At 40.7% G+C, this 19403-nt stretch overlaps 1 protein-coding gene across 2 annotated transcripts in view; it reads right to left on the bottom strand.

Annotated features, from left to right (window-relative positions):
- The window catches only part of LOC124114106 (leucine-rich repeat serine/threonine-protein kinase 1-like), an 86768-nt gene continuing 67365 nt past the window's right edge, over positions 1-19403 (bottom strand). For both annotated transcript variants that reach the window (XM_048394304.1, XM_048394307.1), the window contains exons 15-29: positions 18867-18995; positions 16651-16806; positions 15656-16094; positions 14372-14499; positions 13875-14020; positions 12971-13222; positions 11896-12128; positions 11093-11577; positions 9418-9672; positions 7852-8076; positions 6985-7113; positions 6354-6557; positions 4968-5150; positions 2619-2723; positions 1-2176 (exon numbers count right to left, since the gene is read on the bottom strand). In XM_048394304.1, coding sequence (XP_048250261.1) covers positions 317-2176; positions 2619-2723; positions 4968-5150; positions 6354-6557; positions 6985-7113; positions 7852-8076; positions 9418-9672; positions 11093-11577; positions 11896-12128; positions 12971-13222; positions 13875-14020; positions 14372-14499; positions 15656-16094; positions 16651-16806; positions 18867-18995 — 4929 coding nt within the window. In that variant the 3' untranslated portion in view covers positions 1-316. The remainder of the gene's footprint in view (positions 2177-2618; positions 2724-4967; positions 5151-6353; positions 6558-6984; positions 7114-7851; positions 8077-9417; positions 9673-11092; positions 11578-11895; positions 12129-12970; positions 13223-13874; positions 14021-14371; positions 14500-15655; positions 16095-16650; positions 16807-18866; positions 18996-19403) is intronic.

Here is a 19403-nt window from a genome sequence, read left to right as displayed (position 1 = left end):
TTATAACATGGGTCTTACTTCGCAAAGTGCATCAAATCACTTGAGCACCTTGATTTAAAACATGAAAAGATTTGGAAAATATCTGTTGACGCTAAGTTGTCGGTACACATGTTTTGCAAATCTTGGAATCGACCGACATCTGCACAGTAGTTTAAGAACCGGATGTTGACAATTTTGATTGGACTATGCAAAAACTCCTTAGTCTAGCCAAAATATAACTCCATAATACCAGCCTAGTTCGACAAGGGTGGAAACTGGACTTTTATAGTCAGTTGACTCCCTTGCCTCAGGAAGATGCAATGAAGCAGGAGGCACCTTAAGAAGCAAGACTGTCTTGCTTTGTCAGCTCCCTCTCTTCTCTGGACACGCTATTCCAAAAATGTGTAACTTCATTTATCCTCCTTCGTCCCATAGCCTCCCACACAGACAGCTCTGTCTGCAGTGACCTTGGCTTGGGACTGACCCTGACACTGGACACAACCATATTCCCTGCTGCTGTCATCATGAATACAGGGCCTCTTTCAATCTGCCCATCGTCCAGCCTTGCAGTTGATTCATTCTCAAGTACTGACAGCTTTGGCCTTTGGTGATTAGGTTGTTTTTCATTGACACCAATAATTAGTATCTTCCCTTTGTTGGTTCCCACCCATAGTGTATCATGCACAACCTGCATAGATGATACAAGTGTCCCAGAGGGTTGTCTGGACTTGAAGTTTGCTGGTATGGTGTTGTATTTAGCACTTAACTGGGGTGCAGTTTCACCAAGCACAATGTTAGGTGGTTGAAGGCTTGGAGAAGAGGCACCTCCTTTCTTAACAGTTGGGCTTCTTGGTGGTAGGGCAGGAGGCTTGTTAGATGATGCATTTGAATCTGGTTCTAACTGAGGTGATCGTCCTGGGGATTTAGAAGCTGATCTTTTAGGCACATCTGATGGACTGGGGATACCCAGTGTCGATCGGCGAGGTGGAAGAGCTGGAGGCTTATCTGACCTATCCTTATCATACACAGCTCCCTCACCTTTGTTGCTGATGTCCCCAGTGGAAATAGAATTCCTGGGAGGTGGCACAGGTGGTTGGATCTCTTGTAGAGATCTTGTCGATAGTCGGGGTGGTCTGGTGGGAGGTGGGGTTTCCTCTGTTGGCACTGATATCCTACGTGGTCGAAGGGGTAGAGTGGGAGGAATGGTCTCACCGCTCTCAGTAGGTTCTGTTGAAAACCATGTAGTTCTTTTCTTATTCCTGGGTGGACGAACTGGAACAGAGTCACTGATTGCCTTTTTTCCTGAATTCAAGGTAAGTCTTGTTGGGTGTCCCGGTGGTATTTTGTTAGGTGCCTTCAAGGGTGTCCCTTTTCCAGTTGTTTTAGATGTGGGAACGCTTCGTTTGTCAGTTACTACTCCTCGTGACTCTACACATTCATACAGGTTGGAGTCTTCATCATCACTGGCTTCATCCACTACCTGGCCGTCAGGTATCAATGTTATATATTCATGTGGTTCTAAGGATCTATGCTGAGCTTTAACATGCTCTTTCTGATCCACTTCATCATACACATTCTGGTCAGGTCTTGTTTGTTTACCTGGTGTGGGGGCAGCTGGTCTCAAGTCTACTAAAGACACTGATGGACAGGAAGTACTCAAATTGGACGTCTTCGCTGCCAAATGAGTATCATCAAATTCACCATCATCAGAATCCAAATCAGACTCTGTGTCATGTTCCGTGTCTTTGGAATTGGCTAAATATTTACACTTGACATCCCTGCCTTTCACATCCAGACAAAACAACAGCTGTCTCAGTTCTGCATCATATTCGAGAATCTTTGAGGACTTTCTGAAGGAACACCAGACCTGGTTTTCATTAGAAACTAGTCGCTGAATAACAGGATTCTTTCCCAGTTTACCTGACACACGCTCCTGCTTGATGTCAATCTCGTCCTCTTTGAGCAGTGTCTGGGTGCTGACAATGACCACCTTGTGTCCACAGGCCACCCACAGTTCTCTACCCTGGCTGACCAAAGTCATCCCACACACTGACTGGTCAACTGATAGTGTCAAAGACTTCGCCAGTCTCCATTGTTTGCTTGCTTTCCTCATGTTCCGCTGATGTGAGTAGATGACTACAGACCCATTGTCAAGTCCAACAAAGACATGACCCATATTCTCTTCTTCATTGTCACTCTGAAGCAGATATATCAAACAAAACATTTAATTCTTTAAAATAAACATGTCAATATATCACTGGCAGCATGATTGAATGATTTTAAGAATAAACAAAAAAAACCAACTTAACTGACCTAGACACCAGCAACATGCTGGACTGACAGAGGAAATTAAGCTTGATCTTACAAATGCTTAGCCAAGATACCGGTAATGAAAGTTCACTGAGCTTGAAGAAGTAAGTTGAAAGGATTTGTTTAAGTGAACAATGAGTGATTATAGTTTTACGCCGCTTTTAGCAATATTCCAGCAATATCACGGCGGGGGACACCAGAAATGGGCTTCACACAATGTACCCATGTCGGGAATCGAACCCGGACCTTCAGCGTGACGAGCGAACGCTTTAACCACTAGGCTACCCGACCGCCCCTTAAGTGAACAATGACATAGGGGTGTTACATACCGTTTTGAAAAAGATCATTGATGTTGGTATGGCACTCAGCGAGAACTTTTCCTGACACTTTGGAACACCAACACTCCCACAGCCAAACAGTTCTATTACACATTCCTGAAACAGATGGATAAAAGGGCACGTTCAGATGACAATGAACCAATGTTTCTTGTATGTTTTTAAAATGAAAAGTATTACCTTGAAGTGTTATAGCCAAACAAACATAAATATCAAACTCAATTATTTTTTCATTAAATTCATTGATATTTATCACAGTTACAGTTACAGTGTATTCTATACTGAGAGGCATTAAACATACGTACTGTTTTTTTGTCACAAAGTACAGTATACAGCTTTTGCTTTTGCTAAAACTATAATATGTTGAAAACACATTGTTGACAACTGCATAGTTCCAATGGTTAGATTCGAATCTCGAGTTTTCAAAATATGGGGACGTGATACCTCAAACACAACGAGGAACATCTGTGACAATGCAGTCGGATGAAAAAAATCATGATGCACATGCAAAATGTACACTAAGGACCAAAACAAAAAGGCAATTATTCACATTCATAATGCCACAGTTGACCAAAGCCTAAAGGAGGGGGAGGGGGTTCGGTTTAACGCCTCTTTTAACAGTATTCCAGTTATATCACGGCGTGTCAGCTTAATGTGGGAGAAAAGCCCGAAGTGATGCAGGTCTCAGACGTTTACACAGGTATGGTGTGGACAAACCTAGAAATATAATTGGGGCGAACTGGGATTCGAACCCACAATCATAGGTTTCTGGCGTGCCCAAGGGACGCAACTCTGCACAGCAAATCATGGTGCCTTAGACAACTGGGTCACCCGTGCCCCCTAAAGCCTATAGGAACCAAGCGATAGAAAATCTGCAAACTGGCTGGACACAGACAGATGTTGCTAATCACTTCCGTTTCGAGGCTGCAGCAACATCATAGGGCAACAGGAAGTGTCCACGTCAAGAGCGCCTTGTGTGACGTCACAAAGGCAAGACCAGTACACCATCATCAGTCATCTAAGGAATCGCTTCAGGACCGCACGAGAGACTGTTAATGCAATGATAGGAACGAGAGGAAGGCCCATCAGTGAATGGACAGTCCAATGTCGCCTTGATGCACATCACGTCCTATGTCGTTGACCCTATTGTGGCCATATCCTTACCCATGCACATCACCTGCATCATCAACATTTGACAGCTGCTAGAGGTCATCTCGGTGCCACACAGTGGAGAGACTTCATCTTCTCAGATGAATCAGATGGTCTATCACCGTAACCATGAATGTTTTGCACAACCCTGTGTTATTGAGCATGATCGCTCTGTAGGAAGTGGAGTTATGGTGTGGGGAGCAATTAACGTCAACTTCCACTCTAACTTGGTTATTTTTCATGGAAATCTCAACACCTGACGTTACATTGACAACGCGTTGCAACCAGTGCTTTTGCCATTGATGAGAAGACATTGACAAAATCACCTCATGTTCCACCAGGCCAATACCAGACCTCATTCAGCTAGGATAACACAGGACGTTTTACATCAGAACAATGTTGATGTCTGGAACTGGCCCTCACAATCACCAGATGTGATTGGTTGGTTTGTTGTTTAACTCAGCACTCAGCAATGCATCAACCAAGTCAGCGAGTCTGACCACCCGATCCCGTCAGTCACCTCTTATGACAAGCATAGTCGCCTTTTACGGCAAGCATGGGTTGCTGAAGACCTATTCTACCCCGAATCTTCACGAATCCGATCGCACATCTGTGGAATGAACTTGGGCGCCGTGTGAGACGTCAGTTGATATATACCATATAGATCAGAAGATATGTGTTGATGATTCACACTATCCTTTACTTCTTTGGCCTAGCATATGTCCTAGCCTTAGCACATAACCCCTGCTTAACCATAACAGACCAAGGTACCACTCCATATTTCAACAACATCAATAAATGTCCCAACATGTCTCGTGATTTTCTGGTCCATCACATGAATGTCTGGTTTGTTTCCAGGCCGTGCTGCATGGCAGGAGTACTGCTGTGCGACGTTGGACAAAAAACAAACTCTTACATTTTCATGCAAATTGTGTGAGTTGCATTTGCTAATAATAATAATAATAATAATTTATGCATTTGTATAGTGCAGCATTCACTGTGCATAAGTGCTCTGTGCGCTAATGGCAGGGTAGGACATGCTTACTGTTACTCACAGACATCTGGTGTCATCACTGATTTTCAGTGATCCATTCATATTATTTTCTCCACTATTTTGCTTGTTACGCCCAATGGAATCTGTTTCGGGGGATGATCTAGACTGGTTCTTCATTGGCATTGACGTTTTATATTTACCTCTGTTCCAACAAACATTGATCTTCCAGCTTTGATCATGCAGCGAACATCAGCCCCTGGACACTCCTTGCGGGCGACATGGAAGCTCGATGTGTCCAGGTTGTAGATGGAGTAGCAGCGAACTTGTTCCTCCCCTCCTGCCTCCCAAACCCATACCTTGGTCCTTGTATCAGCAGACCGGGTCTGTGAATCACACATCACCACATTATGGCAAACCATTATTGCTCTTCATCAAAATAACTGGGCCCCAGTTTCACAAAGCAATCTTTGTGGTATGACTATCATCATGATCACTTCGTGAAACAGGGTCTTGTTTCACAAAGATATTGTAGTGCTAAGACGGTCATAAGTTTATGTTAAAGGATAGGAGTTACGGTAGTCATAGCGCTACAATTGCTTTGTGAAACGACCCCCTGGGCCCTGGCTCAATATACCCCAACAAGGCAGCATGTTCAAAAGAGTTTTTTGTTTTTTTTCCTGGTTTTTTTATTATTCCATTTCATGTATATTGTTACAAGTGTAGGTATTAACATGTGTATATATGACAGTATTAACACAAGTTATAATTTTCATAGGTGAGGACAGGCAGATTGTGTAGGAAATGTCGTTATTAAGGTTCTTCTCAAACTGAGAGGGAGATTATAAATAATTGTTTACAAGAAATAGATGATTACTAATTAACAGGTAATATGTTTCAACTGCTTCATTAGATTATGAGATGTAATTTTTGCCATTTCTGAGCATATTGGTTAAATTGATTATTTTTTTTAGCGATATACATTTCCAAACAAATCGTGTCTTTTCAAGTGGAAGAAATTGTTCGAAAGATAAATCTTGTTGTTTTATGTTTGATACATGTATGTAGATGAATCTCTTTGCTAGTATAATAATATGATTTGCTACGTGGTAGAGTTGAAAGTTAACTAAAAACAATCTAAAAGTACACAGGTTATATGTAAATAATTAAATCACAAGTGATTCCAAAGCATTTGATTGGCTAACCAAGCCATGTTTTTTAAGTGAAAAATCCATTAGGCCACGCCCACTAACAGACTAACTGTTTCCTGATTGGTAAATAATAAAATGGGCGGGGCTTGTGTTGCATCATCATCCTAAACGATCTCACATGTTTTGTACTGCTGTCTACTGGTTCTTGTGTTTGTCTTAATGATTAAATAAACAGTCTTGGAAGTTATTATTGTTTATGTACTTATTTATAAGAATTGACTAAATATATTTTTGCATTTATGGAGTTACAAACTTAAAAAAGGGTGTGCTTACTTTGCGTAAATACGTAAATTTACACAGTATGCACACGTTTTTACGTTTATCCCTCCATAAACACAAAAAGTTATGAAGTCAATACTAAAATGTTTTAAATGTTACCTCGGAGGTGATTGCTGTGCAGGTGACATCTGTGAATGTCCCGCCCGGCCCTGCCTGTCTGAGACGCTCACACTGTCCAATGAAGTGCTGCTGACGCATGTAGGCAGTGATCTCCCCCGCTGACGGTCTCCGGCTGGCGTCGTGGTTCCAGCATTCGGCCATAAGGTATTCCAGGTAAGGGAAATGGGACACGATGTTGAAATTCTGTAAAAGATGAACATGATCTAGGGCTGAAACAATATTTATAAATGTAGCATTTTAACCCAGCCAGCTCAATAATATTGTTTTTATTAACATACATACGTGTGAAGGGATATGACTTTGAACATTCTTTAAAGATTTTACTGGGTTGCTGATTCTTATTATATACTATTATATTATATTTCAACAATATAGTGATTTATATATATGTCAAAATGCATTTCTATCATTATTTTTGCCATGGGACTATGTGATCCAGGGTAGTTTGTTTTGAACAAAGTATTCATTATAAGAACTGTCCTTCAAGATGCAAATGTTTAACCTTCAGAGGATGACATAGAATTAAATCTCAGAATCTAAATAGAATTATTTTTTTCATGTTCTTTGATGATTAAATTGTTACCACTGACTGACATTATTATCAGATTACCTTTAAGTCTGGCCTCTTCCTGTCCTTGATAACTGCCTGCATGATCTGTGAAAGGTTGACATACTCGTCATAGGGCAGTCGTCCACTCAACACTTCATAAATGAGCATGGAGAAGGAGAAGATGTCCACCTGAAATACACATCAACCCATGGAGAAGTTTCATGGAGAAGTACATAAAAGAACAGAGGTAAAATTGTTAAGATTGATTTCATTCAATTCAAGTCAAAATTTATCAATTTCATATGAAAAAAAAACAATTGGGGGAATCATAAATAACAAAAGGCGCATCTTCACTATGTGGTGAATGCGTGTACCAAGTTTCATAAAGATATCTCTGATAGTTTTCAAGTTCAGCTCCAAAAACGAACCCACTGCTTCCATTCAGTTCAGAGACCAAGTCCAAATTTCAAAATATTATATAAAATATATTAAAAGTGCAGAGGAAAACTAAATAGCGAAAGGCACAACTACACCATATGGTGAATGTGTGTACCATGTTTTGTAAAGTTATCTGTTATGGTTTACGAAGTTCTGCTCCAAAAACTAAACGTGAGGAAGGACGGAGGGACGGACGGATTGAGCCGATTTCTATATCCCCCGCCAACTTCGTAGGGGCGGGGGATACCAAGTTTCCACACGTCTTTCAAGTTTCCATAACTTTAAAATTTTACATTCCAGCAGGTCAAAATGTACTCCTGTCATACCTTGACCTTTAGTAGTTCTTCAAGAACAGTATAAGTATATTTCATAATTATGATTTAACTTTATAAGGTTTCACACTTCTAAGAACTACACCCATAATGTCATATAGATATGATCCTCTTTACCTGAAGCAGTATTCCCATGCATCTGTCAATCTTCACTCACCTTTTCGGTATATATTTGTTTGTTCATGATTTCTGGAGCCATGTAGCCTGGGGTGCCCACAAACCCGCTGAGACCTTGTGAGGTGGCAAACTTGGAGATGCCATAGTCAGATAGTTTGACATTGTGTCTGGCAGTGACATCAAGGGAACAGACAAGTACATTGTCAGATTTCAGGTCCCGGTAGCTGATGCTGTGCTGATGGAGATATTCCAGGCCTTTGGCCACCTGCAGTACACAAATATACACATGCAGAAATGGGGATCCTTTCATAAGCCACAGAAATCTCTGGTGAAAGCAGAGTTGATGGTATGATGCCGGCTATGTGATGTGAGTGAGTCAATCTCATTAAAATCAGATCTTAGTTCTCGCTATCGCTAAACAAAGATCTGAGGACATCCCATTAAGGGTGACGTCAGAAAGACCTTTCATCCAACCAATCATAGCGTCGCTTACCAGATCATGAAAGTGACAGTCGGAATGTGTTTTCTAATCATGTGACCACGAAATATTTAACACGGGGTATTCCGAACGACAGTTACGGGTTTTATGATTATATCCATACAATCTAGGCCATCTATAAGCCATTCCAGAATGTTCTTATCAGTTTTAATTTTTATAATCGAGAATACGTCAAAATATGTTTCGAAGCGTAGTCGCCAGTTTGAAACTAGTGTCATAAAGCTCGAGAAAGCTGCCTTCTGATTGGCTAATGTCAATTTCTTGTCAGTCACTTCATTGGTCGGTCAAAATTCGCGAAAGGTCGTTCTGACGTGACCTGTAATGGGATGTCCTCAGATCTTTGTTTAGCGGCAGCAAGAACTAAGATCTGATTTTAATGAGATTGTGAGTGAGTGAGTTTGATTTACGCCGCTTTTAGCAATATTCCAGCAATATCACAGCGGGGGACACCAGAAATGGGCTTCACACATTGTACCCATGTCGGGAATCGAACCTGGGTCTTCGGCGTGACGAGCGAATGCTTTAACCACTAGGCTACCCGACCACCCCGGCGGTGTCATGAGCAAAGTAAAGTAAACAAAGTAAACAAACGTAAAAGAGTTTTCCATATGAATGCCTTCCAAACTACATGCATGTTGAATTAATAACAATTTGATACGTTAAAACTATTTCGTAGTGAGACATATTTAAATTATCATAACAACTAAGTAATATATTTCACATGGACACATACCGACTCACACTTAGTCAATGAAAACAAATCTTTAAAATAATTTATTTTCTTCCAAACAACCTTTTCTCTATTGCTGTTTTCATGATGAATCAAGAAAATTAGACTTGGTTTAGTTTGATCTAGACTTGCCTAAGCTTTTTGTAAAAAAAGACCTATATATATAAATTCCACAGTCATGGCGCAGGACTAAGAAAAATACTGAACATGGCTGAACAAAGCTCAAAATTAATATTTTCAATATACTCTTCCAGATTACAATATTGGGAGCGCATTTAAAGACACAGCTGTTGGGACTATCCATTAGCCTTCAGATTCAGGTGAGCTACAAATTAGCTGACCACGGTGAAAACAGGTCACTGTCATTGAAAACGTACCTGATAGATGATCTTGTAAGTGATATCCTTACTCAAAACTGAAGAGTATGTTTTGTTTTTATCCTGGAACTTGTTGAAGCTTAGCTGTGCCACCTCCTTGTCAAGGACACTCCTGAGGGAGCCAAGCTTAGCCAGTTCCATGGTGATGTACAAGTAAGGCTGTAAGGACAGGCCTAAAAACGACACAATGCATGGATGTTGGAGCTTGCTCAAAACAGCAACTTCCTTCCGAAACTCAGCAAAAGCCTTGTATGCCTGAAATGAGATCATAACAGGCTGTATTATTTCATGTAACAGATTATTTGTTTGGCAGCTAATGAGATCGGGATGTTGGAGCTTGCTCAAAACAGCAACTTCCCTGTGAAACTCAGCAAAAGCCTTGTATGCCTGAAATGAGATCATCAATGCTTCATCTGATTGTACCTAACAGGCTGTATTATTTCATGTAACGGATTATTTGTTTGGCAACAAATGACATCAGGGGGTCAGACTCTTGGCTGCGGTCATCATGAGCAACTGAGATTTAAACATTGTTTGTTTGTTGTTTAACGCCACACTCAGCAATATTCCAGCTATATGACGGCGGTCTGTAAATAATCGAGTCTGGACCAGACAATCCAGTGATTGACATCCTGAGCATCGATCCACGCAATTGAGATCGATGACATGCATCAACCAAGTCAGCAAGCCTGACCACCTGATCCCTTTAAACGCCTCTTACAACATGCATTGTCGCCTTTTACTGCAACATGGGCTGCTGAAGACCTATTCTAGCCCGGATCTTCAGAGGTCTGTAACAGGTGAGGTGAAATGGGGTTTAACGTCGCATCCAAGATTATTGCACTTATATAGCGACGTGCATGCACGTGTGCGTGTGGCTGCTTGTACTAGGCCGGACTGATGCCGATTTATAGTGCTATCCCACTGAGATACCATGCCGCAGTTTAACATGGATACCCCACTCAGACACAGTATACTGACTACGAGCCGACCAGTCCTTGTTTTAGCCCCTTAATGCCGAGCGCCAGACAGGGTAACAACAAGTACCATCTTTTAACGTCTTTTGGTATGACGGGGCCGGGGATCGAACCCTGGACCTTCCGCTCTCCGGGCGGACGCTCTACCACTAGACCTCGGAGGCAGTCGGTCTGTAACAGATTACACATTCTTCTTTATATACAATAATAATAACATTGTTGAAGGCTCACCACAAAGATGTCACCATTGCTCCAAATAACTCCGGGTAACAACATTTTCACAACATATATATTAATACCCACTGTCACTTCAAAATGAGGCAAAAGATGTAGATGCAAAGAGGCATCCAACTGTTAAATGCCATAATGCTACTAATTTGTAAATGGATGACTTAAACACTTGAAATAAAATCATCTCAAGCTGTTTCAGTAAGGGAGCATCTATTTGATTGCTCTATGGGGGTGGGGGGAGACACCCAAATGTTAACATTTTTGCATTAATAATGAAAATGAATAGATTGTTTGATGGAGCTCAGTAAATAAAGTTTCTTGGAAACAGCAGGGGGAAAATAGATTGTTCTTAAAAAGAATTCAGTCCCCACAGCCATGCAAATCAAACAGATGCATCCTTAGCTCAGTTTGACTAAACAGCAACTGCAAAATAGCTGCTCTGAATTAGTAAATGTTGTGATCCTTACCTTCAAACTGTTGGCTTCTTCTATTGAGCTCCTCTCAGTATGCACATTTCCATAGATGCCGGCATCCTGGCTCCCTTGGGTTGACATGCTGGCTGAGCCACTGTCCAGACTGCTCTCGGGGCTCTTTGCAGCGATGTTGCAGTGGAACATCTTGATTGCAACATCAGTGTCTTTGTACCTGCCCCAAAACACTGACCCTGCTGCACCGGTTCCCAGAGTCTTATCACTCATGTTCATCAGGGAATGATCCAGGAAGAATTTCTTTGGTAGTTCCTTGAAGAACATCTCAGGGACTAGATCCTCCAATTTAACTACTGTTCCTTGAGGACAGACAATTTCTCCTTTATTGAGAGTAGTCAACGCACATGTCTGGACATCAAAATGGTTCATGCTGACCACAATACCTGCGTCATCCTTCACTGGGTCATAACAATGTGGACAGACTGTACACACGCTTGGAAGTTCATCCAGGAAATCCTGGAAGCCTAGAATGAGCCAAATCTACATGTAGAATGCTTGTCCTCATAATAATTATATACAACAAACATTTTTCATCTATCACTTCTTGAAAAAACATCATTAGTTATGAAATTTTAAACCTCATTGAAACAAGATGAATATTCACTATTCAAGTGTTTGATGTTTTGTAAAGAATTTGCACTTTCCAACCCAACCTTCTCCTTCATCTAGGAACAAGCAATACATAAATATAATTGTTGATATGGACAGCAGTTACACATAGGAGATGCCCTGCACCACCATCTCAAGCCCTACATAATCATCCAATATTGACATAAATATACCTGGGAAATAGTCCCTCAGTATGTCATCCAGCTCATCCACAATCATACCCATTGCTGACAGGCCACGGGTGCTAGGGGAAACAATTGTGATGAGGATGCCAACTCCAAGGTCTTCAGAATGTGGTTTCCGGTACTCAATGGACTCGATGAGGAAGTAGCCAGCTTCCTGTGATGCCACCCTGATTCCTTCTCTCCAGTAGGTGATGTCCTTGTTCTTGATAACAAATCCTCGGCTGGGATAGGTGAGAAAGGGGTAGGTTTACCAATTGTTTCACAACTATTGCAACCCGTAGGGCCCCAGCAACCTATGCTTGTGTGAGAGGCAGCTGGGTGGTCAGACTCAGTAACTTGGCTGCTGTCATCATGTCACGAGATTGGGTGGTCAGGTGGTCTCAGAGTGAGGCATCTGACTTTGTGTGCTGGCGATTAGGTGCCTCACTCTGAGAGTGTTGGTTTGAATCCCCCATAGGACTCAACCCCAAAAGGTACTAGAATTTGTACTTCACTAAGAAAGTGTTATTCCATAACATTTGTTGTTGGAGACCACTTTCTAAATGGCATTGTGTATTTAATGTATTTGCGTAGTTGATTGAAGTGTTTGCACCTATAGAGGATAAGCACCACACTGAGCTTGTGGTTGGGATTCTAAAACCTGCAGGAGGAGAGGTGAGGGAAAGTAAGACCACGACTGAGGTCGCGCTCCTGTGCAGGAATGGAGTTTTGTATTGCAAGGCATATATCATTGTTTTCAGTAAAACAAGAGCTTGATAATTTTTTAGAAAAATCCTAACCATCCCCGGAAAACCAAATGGTTGCTCCCTTATTATCACATTGTAAAAATCTAAAGCAGAGAAAAACAGGTTAGTAATAACTTGAAAAAAACACTGAAATCAGACTTTGTTCTGTCATCAAGCACAGCTGACCCTGACAAATCAAAAGTGGTCATCATGTGAACCTCAGAAACCAACGAAAACCACAGAGGATGTTACAGGAAGTTTCATTCAAACTGGAGGTTTCTAACACAAACATTAGGGTACATGTAGTTTTGTAAGGAGCATGTCAGGGAGCTACTTACCTACTGCCTCTATGCTTTAGTTCACTGGACAGTCTTTTGGAGGTTTCTGCAGCCTTCTCTGTGTTCAGAAACCAAGGTGTCTGAGAGAATCTCTCCGTGGCTTTCAGCAAGCGGATGATGAACCTGCTCCAGAGCCTGGGAGGAATGTATGTGAGTTTGTACAGGCGGTAGATCTTCTGAGAGCCAACGCTCTGGGTGATGTCTGCAGTGATCATTGGCTTCTCCTTGGGTAACTTGTATGGGACCAGCAAGCTGAAGGGTCGAAGAGGAATGACAAGACATGATTGTTTTCCACCCAGAAGGAACTTTCAAGGGAAATGTGTTTTAATATAGGGTGTAAGAGTTTACCCCCTTCGATCATTACTGTTTCGTATGTTGCCTTGGTTTGACTATTTTGGAGTTTGTCACCCTTGACCAAAAGGAGGTGCTATCTTCCCATGGGTGACAAACAACATGGCCACAGCCAATTACAAAATTGTATTGATACCAAGAGGGAGCTGAAACAAAAGTGAAAAGAAAGCAGGCAGGGACTGAGATGCCTGCCATTATGGATGTATTGTGGAAAAGTATCATTGATGTCAATAGCAGCCAACCTAGCAGGACCCAATCCAATAGAACATATGACACTACACTAATCCTCTTCTAACGATGCAATGGTTTTTCCAACCAAGAGTTATAATACTCCCTCTCTAAGAACCAACATCATATCTAACAGTGTGTGCTAAATACATCTGTCTTTATAATCATTTTAATTAAGCTCTTAAAATCATTTAAATAGATTTTACTGTTATTAAATAAACTATTATTAGCTGAGCTCACTAGGCCAAACAAAATGTCAGTAAACTTTGTACAAGTTGTTCAAGTCACAGACTGTGTATATGGACAGAATGGATTATCATCCTACTTTTTGCCACCATCTGTCTCCACCACAATCTCTGACCGCTTCAGCAGCTGGATGTACTGAAGAAACAGGTCATCTGGAAACATCTTCTCCTTGAACCGCTGGTACAGCTGAGTTACCGGAATCTTTGCGGTTGACGATATTTTTTTCTGAAGACAAAAGTAATTGAAAAAAAATCATATTGACTCAAAACCAAAACATGTGTATAACATAGCTTTAATCTTTGTTTGTTTGCTTGTTTGTTGTTTGAACGCTGCATTCAGCAATATTCTGACCCAGACAATCCATTGATTGACATCATGAGCATTGATCCATGCAATTGGGATACGATGACATGCATCAACCAAGTTAGCGAGCCTTACACCCTGATCCCATTAGTCGCCTCTTAAAACAAGCAAAGTCGCCTTTTACGGCAAGCATAGGTTGCTGAAGACCTATACTACCCCGGATCTTCACGGGTAAGGACATCAGTTTGACTGTACAAATGTATGGTAACTTACTGTATCGATGGCGATGAGTGCTAGAAGCTCTTGCAGCCAGACCGGATTGAGGAAGTACAGACAGTTCAGGCCTTGGAGCTGCTCATTGAAGTGAAGCAAAGCCCCAACCTCCAGCAAGTACTTCAAAGCTGTACAAAACACAGTATGCCAATCAAACTATAATCTGAAGTTAGAAACTTACAAAAAGCAAGAGGAGAAACATTGAGGAGAAATGACTGAGTGAGTGATTGTTGTTTTACACCTCAGTCAGCAATTATCACAGCAGGCTGTGAAGAATCAACTCTATAGGCAAGGGAAAACCAGTGGTTTTCGGCATGAAAACAATCCATTTCCTCTGGGCACGATGAAACACAATCAGCCAGGTCACACTTTGTGACCATTAGGTAACTCTTTTGACAAGAATGGCAGAATGGAAATCTCAATGCCATCCCCACAGGAGTGAGTGAGTTTGGTTTAACAGTACTTCAGGTATGTCATGGTGTGTCAGCTTGCTGTGGGAGGAAAGCAAGCAGTGGTGCAGGCCTTGGACAATTACCACGTTGGCGTTCTTTTGGTTTGTTTTTTTGTTATTTAACGCTGCGCTCAGCAATATTCCAGCTATATGACAGTGATCTGTAAATAATCGAGACTGGACAAGACAATCCAGTAATTAACATCATGAGCATCGAGACACACAATTGGGATTGATGACATGCATCAACTAAGTCACCTAGGCTGACCACACGATCCCGTGAGTCACCTCTTCCGACAAGCATAGTCGCCTGTTACGGCAAGCATTTGTTGCTGAAGACCTATTCTACCCTGGATCTTCACAGGTCCCACGTTGGTATAACCCATGGGTAACATGCTGACAAACCTAGAATCACAATCAACACAAATCTGGTTTTTCAACCCTCAGGAGATTAGTAAGACAAGATGTTTTATGGATGACAACTTCTTTATTCTATTATGATGCTACATTTCAGTATTAGATCCTTATTCTGTGGTCAAGCAAGAGTCACACAGCCCTAAAATATCTTCTTTCATGAGTGAGTGAGTGAGTATGGTTTTACGCCACTTTTAGCAATATTTCAGCAATATCCTGGCAGGGGACACCAGAAATGGGCTTCACACATTGTACCCATGTCGGGAATCGAAACCGGGTCTTCGGCATGAGGAGCGAACGCTTTAACCACTAGGCTACCCGACCGCCCCCTCTTTCATGAAACTTCTAAAATCAAATCAACAGCTCAGGAGAATGATATGTAAATTCAAAATAGATTCAAGCACAAACCACTGCCTCACCATTACTTGTGTCATCCAGCGCCAGAATGTCATTGTAAGGCAGTTCATCCACCAGACTCTGAAATCCTTCTTCCGTGATATACGGAGGCTGCTTCATCTTCTCCATCTGTTTCCTCTTCTTGCCCACCAAGTCCACCAACAAGCGATATGACTGCGGGATCTTCATGCCAATCAAGCACTGATGACTATGTTGTGCGTGAGCCATTTTAATACCCGTCTCATAAATTATTTTCTTGAGTTCATCAATTCCTTCCTTAGTAGCACAGGACACTGTTTTGAATTCTCTGAGAACTGGATAGTGTTCTTTCACTGCAGACCTGGAATATGCCCTGCATATATTGGTGGCAAGATCCTCAAGTTTCTTGTCCCTTGTCACAGTTGGGACAATTTTGTCATAGAAAGTACCAACCAAGATGACAGTTGCTTTGTGAGCATTAGCCTATGGAACAAATATGAAAAGCATGTCTTATCGAAATAAGGTGACAATATGTGTAACATCCTAATTTCAAGCATGAGTTTGCAAAGATTAAATTATTAAGATGACATCATGCTATTGTTTTGCAGTTGATTCTGAGCTTGGAATTCACTGGCCATCCTGAACGTGTTCTTTAAACAAGTAAGATTAACACAAATATAGGTCATTATGCAAAATTATAGATAAATTATATATCAACCATATCATAGTTGAGGTCAGAGAAATCACTCGAATCTATAGATTCAGCAAGTAGTCCCAAAGTATGTCACTGGAACTTGATCATCTTCCTGTACAGCGAAGCAAAACTAGTGGATGAGTATGGTTTTACGCCGCTTTTAGCAATACTCCAGCAATATCACGGCAGGGACACCAGAAATGGGCTTCACACATTGTACCCATGTCGGGAATCGAACCTGGGTCTTCAGCATGACAAGCGAACGCTTTAACCACTTGGCTACCCGACTGCCTCTCAAAGCAAAACTAAGTAGACATACATCCCCTGAGATGAGCTTGCACTCACCTGAATCTGACAAAGCCATTCCTGCAGGTGTTGATAGTCTTTCCGCAAGTCAAATACCAGCAAGTACAGGGCATTCTGGGTAAGGAAGCACTGGTGGATGATATTGAGATCAGGGTTGCCTGGTAACTCCCACACATTGAACTTGATGTCGGGTTTCTTTAATAAAATTAAAAAAGAAGGAGCTAAAAATAATGCATATGATATCAAATGTTTCTTGCCAGTCGGTTCTCGAAATTAGACAGCCTCCTTTGAAAAGGAACACAATGTTTCAGAATATATACTTGCTTCTTCATCAGGTCCTCTACCTAATGGATGAAGGTGCTTCACCTGATGAAGGAGTAAGCAAATACTCCGTCACTAGGGTGTTTTCCATAAGAAGTTGACATCCATAAATTCTCTTCCTTATGTGTATCACTTCTAAATGACTTTGAAAGATTTGATCCTCTGAAAAGGTCATTTCAGGGTCACATGGTTTGTTTTTTTACCAATCATTGCAGAAACTGTAGACAAATAATTAATCCTATTGGAAATGATTTTGAAAGATTCTGTAAGACTCAATGATTGTCAAGATCCAGCGATACAAAATGAAGGTTAGAAGAAGTATCTACAAGATGAAGATAGAAAGAAATTTATTCTAGTTATGTCAGTCTTAACAGATTAATTAAAACATTTGTTAATTCAATGGCTAGCAAAAACTATGGAGAGCTTCAGTGTGTAATAGTCTGATATGGGACATGTATGCGAGAGCTCCTTCATTTATGTTCAAGTGAGATGAAGTGATGAGTTTACTAGGTGTGTAACACTCAAGGTTAATAATATGTAATTTTACTATCGATGCAATTGTCTATGGGATTAGATGAAGTCAATAATATATGGATATACCATGCTTGACAATCAGTCATTTCGTAAAGATGTATAAGAATGATAAACATGTACACAAACCCTCAATACTAAATTCTACCAATTGCATTTTTGCACATATATACACTAGTAGAGTTCCAGCAAACTTGCATCTACTCTAGACTACAGTAAGAGTTACCTCCCTTGAATTCCAAGTTTCTGTTACACCTAAGAAATGGTATGTATATTTGGATCAACATCATATCGAATAAAGCAATCATGCATTGGTAAGAATACCATTATTATACTTACATGACAATAGTATGTTTAACTATTATAAAACTATTGGAACGGTTTAAATGACCCAATAGTCCCCTATTAATAACATTTACACTTGTTGACCTTTAAGGCATATATTGCTTTTTCCATGGGACCCAATGCGACATTAAACAATAACTTATTTGGGAAATTTTATAACTAGGGGCACAACAGGTGCCCGGAAACATAGATTTTGTTTTATTAAAATGAAAAATTCTTAAAAAAAGTAACATCCAAGCTAGATATACCCGGTACTGGTATTGGTAAAGGGTAATTGTATTCATAAACATGATATTTCAGTTCATGACAAAATGACAATAAACAACACACCCGAATGTCTGTTTTATCAGTAATCAACAAAATATAAAGTAAGCTGTGCTCATTGTGCTTTTTACAATAATAACACCTCACTCTATCAGTTCCTAAAGCTGAAAAAATAATGAAAGGGTTTTAGAAATTGACACTTGTTCAACCTGATTTGTGCCTCTAGTTGAAAAAAGGTGTGGCCATGGTCACATGAAACAATTAATTAAAAAACATAGAAAACTGTTTTAAAGTATATATTTCAATAACATTCATCACCATATCTTCAGTTAAAATCAACATTCCAATGAGTTCTCGAGGTCTCTATAAGCATGCTACTTGTCCGAAACGTAGTTTAATTATTATTATGCTACTACTTACAATAATAATGTTCCAAAACATGTGACATAAACAATTGAAATTAGCATTTAACATTCAGATATTTAAGTATCTTCTTGGAGTAATTTGTAATTTGTGATGCAATGTGTATTTCCATTAATTTGGTTTGTTGTTTAACGCCGCACTCAGCAATATTCCAGCTATATGATGGCGGTCTGTAAATAATCGAGTCTGGACCAGACAATCCAGCGGTTGAGAACATGAGCATCGATCCACTCAGTTGGGATCAATGACATGCACCGACCATGTCAGCGAGCATGACCACCCGTATTTCCATTGAAGAAGTCAACATTATGCTTTAACACTATCCTAACTGTTACAAAATGACATATATATTTTATAATGAATTGTCTCACACTTGAGGGCAACAACATCTGATAGACTCCCTTGGCAGTCAGTTTCCACTCAGTTGTGTTTATCTTGTCCCCGTGTTGCTGACAAGCCGTACCCTGGAGAAGGCTGAGCAGAGTTGTCTTCCCTTTGTCCTACAAACAATTTGGGTCTCCGTAACTAACAAACCATATTTCTGACATTTACAAACATATTAAAGGACACAAGAAGAACCGAGCAGCGGTAACTGTTCTCTGATGGCCTTGGTTCGAAGATTCGTAATTGAAAGTGTTCTTGGGTGTGGAAGGATCGAGTCACCCAAATGCATGATACTTTGCGGTGTTTGGCTTCAGCACATGCCTCATGCAGTTGTTCATTTAGTGACAGTTTTCCCTTGTCCTCCCAGCAACTACTAGACAAGATGGAGTTCATGTTAGGGGATGTTTTTGTACCAGTGTTTGGTTGTGAATTCATTTGCGGTCCTTGAACTAGTTTTAGTTGTTCTACCAGTAAGGGCTGGGACGATCGCGTAACTTGGGTACTCGGGTCGTATCCAGAGAACT

This window comes from Haliotis rufescens, unplaced genomic scaffold, assembly GCF_023055435.1.
Source record: "Haliotis rufescens isolate VD_foot unplaced genomic scaffold, xgHalRufe1.0.p SCAF_1, whole genome shotgun sequence".
Lineage (NCBI taxonomy): Eukaryota > Metazoa > Mollusca > Gastropoda > Lepetellida > Haliotidae > Haliotis > Haliotis rufescens.
This window is presented reverse-complemented; position numbering and strand designations above follow the sequence as displayed.